The 16,219-nt window shown below is 40.1% G+C and overlaps 1 protein-coding gene across 1 annotated transcript; it reads left to right on the forward strand.

Annotated features, from left to right (window-relative positions):
* Positions 1–293: 293 nt before the first annotated feature.
* On the forward strand, positions 294–14,532 carry AQP11 (aquaporin 11). Its single transcript, XM_018085580.3, is given in 5 exon segments — positions 294–534; positions 627–1,271; positions 6,165–6,281; positions 13,139–13,164; positions 13,166–14,532. Coding segments are annotated over 4 exon segments (828 nt in total). The 5' UTR covers positions 294–534; positions 627–676; the 3' UTR covers positions 13,256–14,532.
* The last annotated feature ends 1,687 nt before the right edge of the window (positions 14,533–16,219 follow it).

The raw sequence follows: 16,219 nt of genomic DNA on the forward strand, positions 1-16,219 counted from the left end.
GTGTAATTATTGGCTTGTCGCACAGAGCGGGGCAAGCAATCTGATTTTCGCGGACAGCCCGAGCTGGGGCCCGCAGAGCTGGCGGTGACACCGCAGCTCTCCCACCCGCGGCGCTGCCCCGCCGCCCTCCCCTCAGCGCCCCTGCCCCACGCCCGCCCGCCCGCATGCGCGGTGCTGCCGCAGCGCCCGCCGGAGGGGGCGGCGCGCCCGGAGCCCGCGGCTGGCCCGGAGCTGGTGCCCGATGGCGCTCGCCACCCCGGAGGGGCCGCGCCACAGAGCAGAGCCCGCGCGGGAGTGCCTCGCCTCCCGTCCCTCCGCGGGCGGGAGCGGCGGCCCGCCCTCCCCGCCGGCAGGCTGAGGGCGAGAGGAGTGTTCCGTCCGTCCCGCGGCGGAGGGGCTGAGGGGAAGCTGAGCCCCCTCCCCGCCCCGCGGTTTTCTACCGAAGGGACAGACCTTCCTTCTTCTAACCTCTGCCGTGGCAGGAAGCGGGATCCCCTTGCCCTCACCTCTGCCCTTTGCTCCGCCAAGCCGGGGGTGAGTCAGGCGCCTCGCAGGTGGGGACAGAAGCTGGCTCCTGCCTCGGTGGGCATTTTCCCCTCCCTCTCCTGCTTTCTTTCTCCCCGCAGGTGGTGGGGCTGGACCTTCTGCGAGCCCTCGGGCCTGTGAAGCTCCGGGCATGGCTGTCGGTGGGCTCGGGAGCTCCCTGCTGCTGATGTCCGGCGTGGTGGTGGCCGTGGGGCTGTGCAGGAGGCTGACCCGCCGCCGGCTGCGCTCCCACCCGCGCCTCTTCGCTTTCCTCGTGGAGATGTTCAGCACCTTCCAGATCTGCGCCTGCACGAACGAGCTCAGCCTGCTCGGCAATGTGGAGCCGAAGCCGCACACCGCCCTCACCCTCACCTACGGCTTCACCGTCCTGCACGGCCTCACCCTGGCCGGCAGCACCTGCAATCCCTGCGGGACCCTGCAGCCCATGTGGGGCGGCACGACATCCCTCAGGATGGGGGGACTCAAGATTGCCGCTCAGTTCGTGGCTGCAGTGCTTGCCCGGGTGTTCATGCACTTTATTTGGAGTCTAGAGATGGCAGAGCCACATTTTGGAGCACTCTCACAGGGCTGCAGCAGCCCCATGCAGACTACAGAGATGCAGGCGTTCTGCATAGAACTGCTCTTTTCTGTCGTTTTCCAGCTGGCAGTCCTGCGATCGGAAAGTGTTAATCCCAAATACAGAGTCCATTTGATTGCCCTTCTCATCACCATGCTCGTGTATGCAGGTTAGTATTTTCTTTTTTTTTTTCTCTCCTCTGTTCCTGCAAATAAGTTGTAATGGAAGGGGGGTTTATTATTTTCTTAAAGGTTAAGATGCAAAATTCTTTTTCATAGATTACAAAAAAAAATATCATCAAGGAAAGTTTATTGTCCTACATATGCAGAGTCCATTTGGAGTTTATATAAAGTTTACTTGCTTGCATTCCAGAGAGGTGCAGAGTTAAGAATGAAAGGAGTTATGAATTTAAAAATATGTCAAATGCACAAGTAATATGGTTAAGTATTAAAATATCTCAGTGAAGGATTGTTTCATAATCCGACTATTTATACAGCGTGAGAGATTTCGTACTATGTGCTCTGATTTCTAAGTGGCATTGCGAGAGAGCACCGCTCTTTGTATCAGGAAAAAGTGCTGATGGTGCAACAGCAGGGTACAGACCGGCAGTAGGGAAGCTCTGTATTTAGATAATGCATAATTCATATCAGTGCAGTTTATTTAATTACTTCCTTAAATCAGAAACGGGAATGGTTATTTGTAGACTGCATACAGAAATGATAAAATAATACCTCCTGAAACCAAATGTAAAGAAAGGAAAAAAGTAGGTGTTGTATTAGAGCCTCCTGTGTCTGTAATACCGTGTGTGTCCATAGCCTTGCCTCTACCTGATTGTCACCTCATGCTTCCCAGAGCTGGGACACTCTCACCTCCGCATCCTCTCTGGAGCAGTGGGAGGGAAGAGGTGAAGGGAGTCAGTCTGAACTTCTTTCTTCCGGCTGCTGATGCTCCTTTTGTCCCTAGTGAAGTGCCGAGAGTTGTTAGGTCACTTGAGTCCTTCTGCTGGCGAGGAGAACTCCAAAGTTTGAAGAGGTGAGAGAGAGAGGGTTACCGAACTCCTTGACTGTGCTACTGCCCCCACCACACAAGAAGTTATCTAGGGAATTATCAAATCCTTTTATGAGAGAGGGAGATCTCTTATCTGCAAACATCCGTGGTGTCATTGATGTTGTGTCCAAAAGGTTTACCTTATTATGCTATTTAGCATAATAGCGTCAGGAACAATGTACAGTCAAATTTTCAGATGTAGTAATGAAAAAACCTTTACTCGTTATTTTTAGCTGAAATTAGCTAATGCCTAAAAGTTAAAAGAAGTCTACAGGGAATTTTGAGAACTAACTTAGCAATTTGAACTACTTTTCAAAATTAACTTTTGAAGGCAGAAGCAAGGTGCATTTGAGGACGTTAAATATATTTCTGAATTGCTCAGTGAAAGTATAGCCAAATATTATCCTCTCTCTTCTACAAGCAAAGAAATCTGCATTCCTGATTCTTTGCATTCTTTTCCTGCTTAGAAAATACTCATATAACATGTCACATTGCCTTTCTCTTCCCTAGTTCAAACATAGAATTCATTCCCAGTGTTGTTGGCCAGGCTTCTCTCTTTTTCCAGCAGGAGAAGGGTGTGTACCACTTCCCCTTCCATGTCATAAACTTGGACTTGTTAAACTATCCAGTGCAATTGATCTGCATGTTCTTTTAGGAAATCTCAGACCTGCTGCACCCCGGCCTCTTTCTTTTGCACCTTCTGTCTGTACCCTGTGCTACCTAGACATTTTTCTTTGCATTTCTTTTAATCTGGAATCCAGTCTACTATAAAAATACATGGGTATTCCAGAGAATAGATCCTGAACCTAGTTTTATGCCATACTTAGTGGAAAAACTAATTTTTTTTTGTTTGCTCTGCTCCAAGCTTCCTAAGGTTTGCATGTTTGCTGTACACTCAGGTTCAAAAGGAAAGATGAGAAGTGTTATCCTCCCCCTGCAGCAGGCATGCATGAGCCTGGTGTTTACTATCCACTCCTAAGATGTGGATTGAAGCTTTCTGAAGCAGAGGAAGGCATAAACCCTGATTCCTATCGCTTGAGGCATTACACAATAAGTGTGGGTGCAGGCTGCTGCTATTAATTTCTTACTGTGATGAAATCAGAGGTTTGCACTGTAACAGATCTCTTTTTCTAGTGGAAGGTTAACTCCTCCATTTTGAGGGCTGCTGATTGGAACCCCCTTCCCACAGCATCCTGACAGCATGGCAAGTAACTGGGGCAATAGCAAAGGGCCTAGTAGGCAGCCATGGACTGGTGCATAAATCCTGTAAATCCTGTGGCTCTCATGGCGTAGAGGTCTGTTCCACCTCAGTGTTTCTTACATGCATTAAGAGTGACTTACAAATCAGGTGTCACAGATAGTGGCCTCCAGCAGGCCAAGTTCTCATTTACAGGCTGTGAAGGCAGACAGGTGCAAAACTTAGTTGGGCAATTACGAATTCTCGTAATTCTCAGGAAATTATCTACACTTCTTTGTTTACTGTTTATATATTTAAATATATGTATATATAAATATATATATATATATTTAAGGACTTTGAGTGCCTCTCTAAGAGGAATGGATCTTTCTTGCATACCCAGCACCAAAGGGCCAGGCAACCAGCACAAATTTAGGCAAAGCAATGCTAATTTAGGCAACTCGGTAACACTCTTCCTTTTTTCTACTAAACTATAGAGTATTGAGTGAATAATGATTTTTTTAAACTTAATTTGCCAGATAGAGGGTTCTAGCTAGCAACTCTGGTACATTAAATTTACAAAATGAAATTTATGATAATGATTTCCTTTTTATACTGTGATTGTAAAAACAAAGTCCATTGTGCCTTCAGGACCTGTGTCTGTTACAGTTATGAATGAACCAGAAACATTAGGAAAAAACATCTTATACACAGTATATTGTATTTCATTACCTGAATTATGCTCTGAGTTTGGTAGCTGTATCCTGTATGGGGAATGATTGCTGTCTGAAAAGGGACTGTAAGAAGGGACTTTTCCAACCCAACCTATTCTATGATTCTATGATTCTATGACTCCAATTCAGTTTGGGTAAAATTCTGGAGGATAGCCACATCCCTGTGGCTTCCACCCTTCTAAATGTATTGATGCAGAGACAAGGCTCAAAAACATTAAATTGTATTTTTACAGTTGAATAAATGGAGCTATTGGAAAAAACAAATTTCGGTAGGTCAGTGTTGTGTGTACCAATACAAGGTACTTAGGTATGCCATGCAGCTCACTCCAACAAATAACATCAGGTTATATAGTATTATCAAAATTACAAGCTGTTTCTTTAGTTTTTCTTGCACTTTTTCATAGTTAAGAATATTTGGATTTTTTTTCTACATTTAGTCTTACACAGAGCAAATTTTTATAGTAGTACATACTGTACACAAAAGCTCCAATATTTTCTCACACATTGTGTGGAGGACACATTCCTTCCCCTTTTAAAGTTCTTATATGTACCACATCAAAGAGGCTATATTTCTTTTGCCATAAAATAATTTGTCTTTTCTGGTACACAGACTGAGGTGCTTTATATATAATTTTAAATCAGATTATACTAGTGCCCCTGGCCTATGGTTGATATTCCAATAGTTATTAGTAATGAATATTGAAGAAATACAGCAGTTAAAACTCTTATCTAATGTTCAGTGTTCAGCAACCACGTCCTGAGAGTGAAATTCTACTTTCAACTGTGTGTTTGTTGATATAAAAGCAGAAGCAGTTAATTCATAAATAGGTTAAAGCAAAGTAAATTATTGTAGCTGGGCTTCCTGGCAACCGTGGACGCTGCTAATGTGTCATTGTGCAGAATAACAGACTGCACAACAAACCTGAGATGCTCTTGAGAACAAGTGTAAAACCACAGTCAACTGAGTAGGTAAAAAAACTTTCCTGAACTGTAATAACAGTAAAAGAAATAATAACAAGAATATAGAAAGAGAAAACAGAAGAAGACAATGACAAAGACTGTACTAAAACTTTGGGTAAATGATTGCATGCTCATAGCAAACAAGGATTGCAGCAGCATGGTATTTGTACAAAGGGTAAGTTCAAAGCTCACACTAGCTTATTTGGGGAAAAATCAAGAATAAGCTTTAAGGAATTAAATAGACACAATTATATTTTATGGGAATAGATTAATAGATAGAAGAGATATGGGGTGGTTAGTACCTTATAGTACAGAAATACAGATAATTTTGCTGTGAGTAATGCTATTTCTGCAGGATTGGAATGAGAGGAACAACATACATCAGAATTAAACACACTTAGCTCCAGGTTCATCTGCAGTGAAATTACAGCTTAATCCTCACAGTGTAATGTGTTTGGATCTAGTTATTTAGAATATGTTTAGGCAAGTTCATTTACATCTGAAATCAGAAGCAAGGAAAGATGCCTGACTTCCTTTTACAAGACATGGGGTGGCATTTGCTTTTATTTTCTTCAGACAGCATAGAGAATGATTGTGAAGGCTTTTCCCACAGTTATTATACCATATAACGTTCTATACATTGGTGATATTAGTGTTCTTATAATAAAGTATAGAGGTCAGCTGTCAGTATATCTGTCAGTGCTTGACAGATTTTTTTCTATTATCTTGCATATGTGTTTCATGTGACATGGAAATGTAATGAGGGCTCAGTAGTTCTTTACTAATATTTGTGTAATTCCTGCTTCTAAAAGACTGTTAGTAAAACAGCTTCTAGTTTTATCAATAGAAACATTCAGTATTGGCCAAACTTATCTCTTTAAAGAATATTTGCTACAAAGATATAAAGGAAGTTATAGCCTGCCCTTCAGATGTTTTAAAGCCTATTAAGAAACAGTTAAACTGTTAACCATGTCATCAGGTAAATAAACTCTTCTGAAGTTATCTGTTCAAATGGTTTCTGCTAATTCATTTTACTGCTGGGTGCACATTTCTTGTAATATTGTGTGTGCATTTCAATATTAATTTAATAATAAGAAAGTTGGTTTGATTTCATGTTGTTTACATTATTTTCATCTTATTGCAGGTGGAAATCTCACAGGAGCAGTATTTAACCCAGCACTGGCATTTTCATTACATGCAGATTGTTTCTATGACAAATTTTTGAGTTACTCACTAGTATACTGGATAGCACCAGCCTTAGGTAAGTTCTTAATACTTTATGTGTTTGAGAAAGTGTTATTTAGTACATGGTTCAAAAATCAGGAAATAGCCATTCTTTATTTGGTAGTGTGCTCATTTTCTGCTTTAAATAAAATCCAGAAAATAGTAAATTGTAATTTATGTGTAAAAATCATTCAGAATCATGGTTTCATTTTGCAAATACACAGGCTGTGTATTTTACTCTTGTTCAGTGCTCCATGTAGAGTGCCTGTGACACTGTTTTGTGAATCACAGAATGGCTTGGGTTGGGAGGGACCTTTAAAGATCATCTAGTCTGACCCCCTTGCAATGGGCAGGGGCATCTTCAAGTAGAGCAGGTTACTCAGAGCCCCATCTGACCTAGCCTTGAATGTTTCCAGGGATGGGGCACCTACCACCTCTTTGGGCAACCAGTGTTTCACCCCCTCATTGTAAAAAACTACTTCCTTAAATCTAGTCTAAATCTGCCCAGTTTTAGTTTAAACCATTACCCCTTGTCCCATCAATCAAGTATCTAATACTGAGTTTTAAACACCAGTTTTATTAACAAAATAATATCTACTGTTTTAATTAATTTATTTTAAGAAACAGCCACATTATGCTGTACAATTGTTTAGTCCAGATGTCATGTTCAAAGTCTAAGTACATTTGGGATACTTTGAGCAAGAAAATGTACCTACCAAAGAACCACAACAGCACAATTCTAGATGGAAGAAGTTTGGTGTTTAGGTTAGGCTTAACTAGTTAGTTATAAACCAACAGCTGTTTACTCTGGAGCTTGATACATTTGAAACTGCCTATTGTTTGGGACTTTATGCCCTGGTATTAAAATCCAGCCTGTTTGAGGTATCACACTGACCCGAGGCCCACTTGTAGATTCTAGCAGAATACTAAACAGGAGAAGAAGATACCTGAAAGTAAATATTAGCTTGATTAACTTCAAAAAGAGAAACATACTGGTTAGCACTGGTTTGTCTTGTTTTGTGACAGTATCCAAGAACATGGGGATGATAAATTAAAAAACACCCACAAGTATTAGGACAAGTCTGTAAATATGCTTTCTCAATTACTACTTTTATAATATCAAATCTTTCTTCTCTCCATAGTGTCTAAACTTTGCAGTTTTCATTCTGTGTTCCAGTTCCAGTCACTGATGGAAACAATCTGTTATTAGTTTAAGAATTAGGAATGTTAGCAACTAGATTTTTTTCTAAGTTAAATTATGGTTTTAATTTGGAACCTATTGATTTAACTTCTAGTTGTATGCAGATGAAAATGCTGCATGTGATACTTCATGCTGTTTGTTTACAGTTAGTCCTTACAACTCTTGAGCTTTCTGCTTAGAGGGTATATAAAGAAGCAGTTTGCTAATCCTAAATTCTTTCATGACTGTTAATCCTATTAGAAGGTACAACAGTGATGAAGGCACAACAGGATATAAAACATACACAGGAAACATAACAAAGGGCTCCCATTATAACAAAAAACTTCCTCTTCTTGAGTTCACATCTGTGCATGTTCTACTTGCCTCGACTCTCAGTCAGTCAAAAATGAAGATCGAAGTTTTAGTGTATCTAAAATTTACTTTAATATAATTTTGTTAAATTAGATTTCCAAACAGGATGAGTGAACAGTAGAGAGTAAGCTTGATAACTGTTCAGTTAGTAGTTAATGAAATGTCTTCAGCAAAGCTGATCAGCATCACTCGGGTCCTAACAGAACACATAATATTTCTCACCATTCAGCTTTAGCTTTCTGTTTTATTAACTGATTTTGATGTGATAACTGTTTAGAGATTTTCCAGGTTGTAAGTACTCGGGATTTAATATTTTGGCAAGTGATCTACAGAAACAGGAGGCATTCTGAAACCCCATGTTCTGCTTATTTGTCAAGATGTGTTCTGCAGAACAGCTTTGCAGAAAGCCTTCAGATGATTTTGACATAAGAAAATCAGCTGATGTTAACTCAAATGGACCCATGACTTGAGGAATTTAGAATGTGATTAGGGAGTAATGTTACATTTCTATGAAAATTCATAAGCAGGGGTTTGTCATTAGTTAACATCTAAAAAATCCGTAAAGAATGTATTGAATTCTGTCTCTTAAATTAAAAAGAAACTCCAGACTGAACAGTTGTAAAGATGTGGATACTCAGGACACATCACTTCTTGTGCAGTGTTGCTACTGCAACCACCATTTAGTTACAGATCTCAGGTGAAGGGTGAAGGACTATTGGTGGTATAAATAGCTTATTACAAAACAAAGATGCTTCATGGATACGTAGAGACCTTACAAACCAAGAGCTGTGAACACCTGTCTGAGGAGGAAGTATAGAGGAGATTGCTGCATTTGAAAACTGAATTGGTGAATACGGGAGTGCAGATCTACAAAGCTAACATGAAGTGATTTTCTTTCTGACACTTTTTGAAAATAAGAAAATAATAGGAATAGAATTTTTTCTTCCACAATTGGACCAAATGATGAGGCATCCAGGAAAATAACCTGTTAAGATGATAAATAAAATTGTTTTGAAAAGAACTTCTAAGCAGAATCATAAAAGTAGATGATGGGGGAATTAAATTTAGTTGTAAAAATTACTTTCAGAATCCACGTGTCAGCAGAAATACTGTTTCAGACTTCCTAGAAACTGGCAGAGTTGTAGTGATATGCTAACTTGATGCCTTACTTTTCACAGCATCAGCATCTTAGGTGGTAAATTACTTTGTTCTTCCTTTGGGGAATTCTTTTAGGAGTCTATTAGCTTTTTTTGTGATTTTCTGTAATAACTATCTCATGCAGAACCATGGACTAGCATACCGTGAAACTTGAAATTGCCAGTGCAAAGTGCAGTATGTTCTCACTTATGGCCAGAGCAAAAACCCACAAGGCTAAGGAGACTGGAGAGCGTTCAGTGTGTAACTGATACCCTGATCTAGCTGTAAGCAAGTTCTTAACCATCAGCTTCAGAACAATTTTCGTAGAAAGGACACTTGGAACAAGAGGAAGATTGATTGTCACCTTCACAAGAGGAAGATGAAATGGAAGTTCTGTTTTAGGATAAACAAACCAAGTAGTGGTTTATGGTCTTTCAGGAATATAATCTTGAAACTGTAGTTAATTACTTATTTTTCAAAATGGCTTCACTGACGTTTTGGTGAGGTGATTCTCCTGCAGCTTTAAACAGCTAATTCCTGTAATAAGTATGAATGTCAGCAAGTGTTTATGACTTAGCACAGGCAGGCCTAAGTTCTGCACTGTGAACATAGACACAATACATACCAGTGGAACAAAGATAGTTTCTGTTTTACTGCCAAAGGAATTCACATTAGTTGTCCAGGCATTATTAGTAATGATGGGGGCTGAGCTAATGATGCTCTTTCAGTACCAGGGAAATGGAAGCTTTGAAGGGAAGAGTTGGTAACATAGTCATGAGGTCAGTAAAATGAGATGCTCTTTCCTGGACAGGTGCCATCTTAGCATATCATAAAATTGTGTTGTAGAATGGTTTGGGTTGAAAGGGACCTTAAAGACCATCTAGTTCCACAGCCCAGGGGCAGGGACACCTTCCACTAGGCCCAAGTTGCTCAAAGCCCCATCCAACCTGGTCTAGCATTCTGCTAGGTTTCTAACACTATAAAACCAGAATCAAGACCCACTTCTTTAGATCAGTTTTACTAGAAAGACTATTCCTTAGTTGAAAAAGTTTTTTCCTGACCAGGAGGGAAAATAAGTGCCACAAAAGTTACTTAGCAGTAGAAGTAAATGGAGGAGGTAAGCAAGGGAGAAGGCAAGAGGTGAGACTTTCACCTTTCTGCTCAGAGGACAGGATATTCAGAGCCCTCCAGCATGTTCAGAACACTGAAGCATGGAACTTAGCAAAGAAACAAGAATTCCAAGTCTGTGTGCCATACAAAACTCTCTAAAGGAGAGTTTCAACAACTGGAAGTCTCCTATTCCCTTGCCCTGATCTCCTAGGGGTTTTCAGCTCTGCAGAAATCATCTGACAGTGAAACTCATATGCAGTGAGTGAATGCAATCCATGAAGTTCTTAGAAAACTGTCAGTAATTAAGTCTAATTCAAATACTAAAGGGCTGGTGAGTGGTAACCCTGTACTTTGCCTGCTTACAAAAGATGGATGGTGAGTGTGGCCACTTGGTTTCTAGTCCTTACAAGAGTTCAGGGTCCAGAAGGAGACTGGGAGGGTAAACAGCAGAGTTGTTTAGACTTTGGACTTCAAAACAAAATTCTGCTTGTGTAGGGCACTGCTAAGTCAGTAAGAATTCCCTCGGAAGCTGCCATAAATGACAAAAGTATACCATGGAAAGGTGATTTTTCAAAAAAGCTCACTGAGAACTCAGTAATAGATTTACATGTGCAGGAGAATCTGTCACATAGTTAGACTAGGAATTTTGACAGAAAGCCTTTCCCTGTTTGCTAGACAAAGAGCTTCCCTATGAATGAAGGACAGCATGTAAGAAACTGAAACAGGGGTGGGCAGCAAAGGAGGAGTATAAGAGTTTTGCACTTAGAAACAAAATCAGGAAGGTCAGAGCTCAGCTGGAACTAAGACTAGGGACATGTAAAGTTACAAATATATTAATCAGAAAAAAATTCCAGAGAAAATTCAGGTCCATTGGCGGATGGGAGAGACAACTTAGTGATGGATGGCATGGAAAAGGCTGAGGTACTGTAAGTCTTTTTTTAACCATTGAGTCTTCCCAAGAAAATTTTGCTTCCAAACCTCTGTGTAAATCAGTAAGGTTTTGGAAAGGAGGCAATAAATAGTGAGGGAGCAAAGGGGTAGGAATGGATAAGCTCAATGATTGTGAATCCATTGACTCTACTGGGATTCACCTAGAAATGCAGGTAGAGTTGGCCGATGTTAGGATTGTCCTTCATTTATGAAAAGTTACAACAGTTGGAGGAGGTTCCTGCCAATGGGAAATGTGCTAATACTATGCCAGCTTTTAAGGAGGCAGAGAGAGAAGCCAGAGAACTCTAAGCTAGTTGGTCTCACCTCAGCCAGTGGGAAGATGGTGGAGTACCTAGTCTTGGAATCCATTTCCAACCCTGTAAACAACACAAAGGTAATCACAGGAACAATCAGCACAGATGTAGTGAGGGTAATCCGTGCTTGACCAGCTTGGTTGCCTTTCATGATGAATGCATGTGGGAATGAGGGGGGAGCAGGGATGTAGTATACCTTCACTTTAGTAAGGCTTTTGATACCATTTCCCACAGGATTCTTGATCCAAATTTAAGGTAGTGGGGTCACCCATGAAGACTCTTAAATGGAATAAAAACAGGCTAAACCACTGACCTCAAAATGTAACAATCAATGGTTTGACACCTGGCTGAGGGCCAATAACGTGCAGAGTATACTGGTGTCAGTACTGGGACTTCATATTTCTCAGTATATTTAATATATTTCGTATATTTAACATATTTAATTCAGTGACCTGAATTAAAGTTTGTTCACAACAGTTTGTTCATGACAGTTTGTTCTCTCTGTAAGTAAGACAAAGCACATGATTCAGCAAATTGGGATCATCATGGGACATTATCACCCCCCTCTGCTCAATGCTTGAGAGGTGGCGTCTGGAACGTGGCTGTCTGGAGTCCCCCAGTTCAAGAGCTGTGTGGACAAAACAGGATCCAGTCAGTGGAGGACTACCAAAATGGTGAAGGGCCTAGAGTACCTGATACATGAAGGAGATGCTGAGGGAACTGGACTTGTTTAGGCTGCAAAAATAAGATGAAAATATGTTTTAAGAACAGTCAGCCTTTATGTCAAAAGAAGTTACAAGGATGCCAGAGATTAACTGTTCTTGTTGGCAACAAGTAACAGCAACGCCCCAAATTGTGGCATGGGAAGTTCAGATCAGCCTCCGAGAAAACCTTCAGAAGCAACATTGAAACTAGTTATTTGGAGAAGTGCTACAGTGCGTGGAGGTTTCAGGGACTCAGCTAGGGAAAGCCTCACTGACCCATCTAGCATAGGCAAAGTCCTGCATCGAGTGGGAGACTGGACTAGAGAGAAGTCCTTCCAATAAGCTTTTTTTTTGTGATCTAAGAAGCTTCATAAAATACAAGCTACACTGTATGAGCAACACTGTCAACCAGGATGCTCTTCATTTCTGAAAGAGAATATGCTGATTTTTTTTCCCAGGAGAAAAAAAAAATGGTCATAATAAACTGTATTTGGATGCCCTTTGGACTCAGTGGCCCTTATGGGCCCCTTCCAACTTGAGACACTGTACGATGCTCGTGAAGAAAATACAATCTCTAACTTCACTTTTTTTCTGCTTCAGAATAAACCCTAAATCAGAGTGATCTTCAAAATAACACCCATTATCCTATAGCCACTTGGCAGCACCTAAAAATGATCAGTACCATGATTTGGCAGCACCAAAATAGACACTGCTAACAAACTCAGCTGAGAAATGGAGGTTAAGCTGCTGGTTCAGTCATTTATACATCCAGCTACAAAGAAAGGAGCCTTGATACAGCAACAGGAAGGTGCACGTGTTGGATTCACCTAGTCAAACTGCTCTGACTTCGGCTTGGCTTACACAGAGCAGAGTTAAAACATTAAATATACTAAGAAAAACAGGATTATGAACTCATAAGGACCACTTGCATGGTTGTTGAAGCTTTCTTTGTGAAAAAAAATTGTGTTTGGAAAAAGTGCTGACTGCCTCTAACCCTTTTGACAGAAAATTCAATTTTTCTGCAATCTATGCTGTATTGCATGTTAGACACTCAAATACTTGAACATAATGCTTATTTTCAATATCAGTACTGTGTCGTGCTCAAATACATTTAAATAAAGGTCCTTTCTGTAATTTCTCATTTCAGGTACAATACTTGTGGCTTTTATATGGGATGAAATATTTCCTCGGATATCCTGAGACATCAAATCCTGAAATCTGGCAGTACTACATTAAAAATTATTTTCAACATCTGCAGACATGAAGCTTTCAAAGAATTGTTGACATAGACTTCCACATCACCTTTCAATTGCATTTTCAGATTTCACGTTTGAAATATTAACTTATCACTTTGTATTCAAATAGTAATTTTGTAAGTGCGTGTTGGGATTCTGGGAATATCTGCCACCGTTTTCAGTTAAGCCATATGAATGTGAAGGACTGTTAAAATACTGAAACTTTGTCACTTTAGCCATAAGTGCCATTTGCTGACCTTTATTACAACAGCATGCAAAACTAATTTTAGAGAAATACCCAGTCCTTTCGAGGTTTGAATTTATTGGACTTTTTCCCATAGAAGGCACCTGCAAAAAAGGAGCTGAAGATCTCTTATACTGACATCATCATATTCCTACTTGCCATATATGTATCTCTGAGAGGAAGAAAGGCTACACTACTCCCTAGAAGAGTCTCCACAGCTCTATTCTTAGAGGCACCCTACACCAAAATTGAAAGTCTGTAGGACCAGCATTGTTTTAGTAATACCTGAGTGCAGGTAAGTAACCTCTCACTTCCTGCCGGGAAGGCTCTGCCGCATCCTGGCCCACTGTAGACTGTCGAATGTTTACCTTGGTTGGAAAAAGCAGTAGTGAAGTGCCATAAAATTCTGTAGACACACAAGTAAAAGGGCATTTGAGGCAACCGCCCCTACTTTGTATCAGAGATTACTGCTGCCTCTTCATATAGACACAGTATGTAGGGATGAGTCATGGGGTATTCAATTTGTCCTTGATTTTATGCAGCTTTTAGCGATTTTTAAAAAAAATAAATAAATCTGCAATATAAGAGAATAAATAACAGAGCTAAAAACCACAGGAAAGCTCCAGACACAAGTTGGCACAAACATGCCCTTTATAGCCTCAGCTAAGGCAAGCACCACCGACAGGTACCACCCTTGGAAGCTCTGCTTCTAGCATGAAGTTTCTTCTTCTGGATGCAGCTTAATTTTTAAATATGCCAAAATAATTTTTTCAAATTTAGGAGTAAATTCAGTTTTTCACTTTATAGTTACTAGGTTTAAAAGGAGAGATGGTTAACAAGTTCTACAAAGATCTCAGTAGCATGCCACCAAACTCAGCATCCAAGTCACCTTACAAACCATGTTCTAAGAAAAAGGGAATCAGATGGGGTTTTTTTTCACAGTAAAATTATGAACCAAGTATTTAACAGGTACTATTGCCAGCTATCTTTTTTGCAAGAGTTCGGGAAGTAAATATTTTCATGTAATTTCCAACTTGTTGCAATAAAATCTTTTCTCACTTATATTTTCCAAGGTACCTTTAAGATTATATTGCAGAATGAAATCAATGGTTTGAACATGCTTTACATACAAGAGTTCCTAACCACGACCCTGTATTCAGTCATTAAAATAATAATAAAAAAAATCAGCCTGTTAATACAGTGAACTAGAACTAGATAACTGGGTTATCATTCAGCAGCTCATGGACACTAGTGTGTTGGCCTGCTAAAGGAAATTGTCTCTGGTAAAACTATTCATGGTAAAGACCACACACGGGCACACTGAGCCTGGTAAGAGGTGATCCTCAGAAAAAATATTTACTTTTATACCATGTTCTGCTTCTAAAACAGATACTTTGGGGGGGTTCTAACTTCCTTTCCTTGCTTTACTGCTTTTTATACCTTTTACCTATTTTTAAAGTGTGCTATGCCTTACAGATTTTTTCCCCACTTTTCAGCCTCATTTCTTATGGAAACAAACCTTTCATAATTTACATGATTTGATGTTTTCTCTGAGCCCATGAAGCCCACAGGGTAAAGGTCCCAAAAATAAACCTCAAAGAGCATAAAAACAAACAGGGAAAAGAGAAAGCAGAGAGACAAACCTACAGGGCAGCCAAGATTTGTTAGATTAGAGGCTCTACTTCCGTGTCATTTCTGAAGGCCTGCAAAAGCAAAGTCCATAAACTGAAAAGGTCGTAACAGATATGACTTCTCCACATCTGTATTGTTTATTTTGGCATAACATATAGTTTAAAAGAAGTCGGTACAAACCTGGGCTATTAACAAGTAGTTGCTCTATTTATAGCCACTAGAAGTAGAATATAAAATTGAAATAAAAATCACTAAGAAATAGACAAGCCTTAAATTGACTAAATTAACGCAAAACAAGCAAACAAAAAACCCCACAAAACAAAAAGTAGCAGAAACAATGAAAAATAAACCCAAGTTAGGAACTGAAGAATTTAACTATTTTTGGTAGGACAGACAAAAATGAGTATTTAACATTCAAAGCAATGAATGCTTATGAAGTACACAACACTTACACACAGCCTAAATGCAAAGTTTTATTGGAAATAAAACTCGTCAATTCACACAAGACACTTCTCAGTGCTACCCTTCAGGGCTCATCCAGGTTTGTTTCCACCTCACCAAAATTAATTTTGCTCCATTGACTGGGCTAGAAGAGAAGATTTCTGTTCCTGGAGCTCCACATTGGTACAACACAAATTCTCCCTTTGGAGCTTCCTAGTGCTCGGATGTAGTGAGAGTGCTGAGAGGAGCTGTGTACAGTCCAGCTGCCCTGTGGTTAACTGTGCCCAAATGCCAGGGTATGTAACAGTCTGCAGTTTAGTGTGGAAAAGAACAGAAAGACCACACTGCAACTCAGATTTACACACACACAGAAAAACCCACCAGTATGTTTTAACAGTGACTGCTGAGTTAGAGTTGAATGAGCCTTTTGCCTAAACTATGGTGCTGGTACAATTTTACCATGCTAAGATTCTCCAAATCCCAGTGCAAAAATCAACACATCACTCAGTACCCTCCTTTGTTGCTCTGTATCCCTAACAAAATCATGCACATATTTACATAAACACATATATACGTATGCATATATAGGGGCTAGTACAGACATTCTTGTAGAGTGTCTTGTTGTGTAACATGCTAAATACCTCATTTATTCAGCTATGGTTCACAGCACTATTAA

The sequence above is a fragment of the Manacus vitellinus genome, unplaced genomic scaffold (assembly GCF_001715985.3).
Source record: "Manacus vitellinus isolate BGI_N305 unplaced genomic scaffold, ASM171598v3 scaffold_83_pilon, whole genome shotgun sequence".
Classification (NCBI taxonomy): Eukaryota; Metazoa; Chordata; class Aves; order Passeriformes; family Pipridae; genus Manacus; species Manacus vitellinus.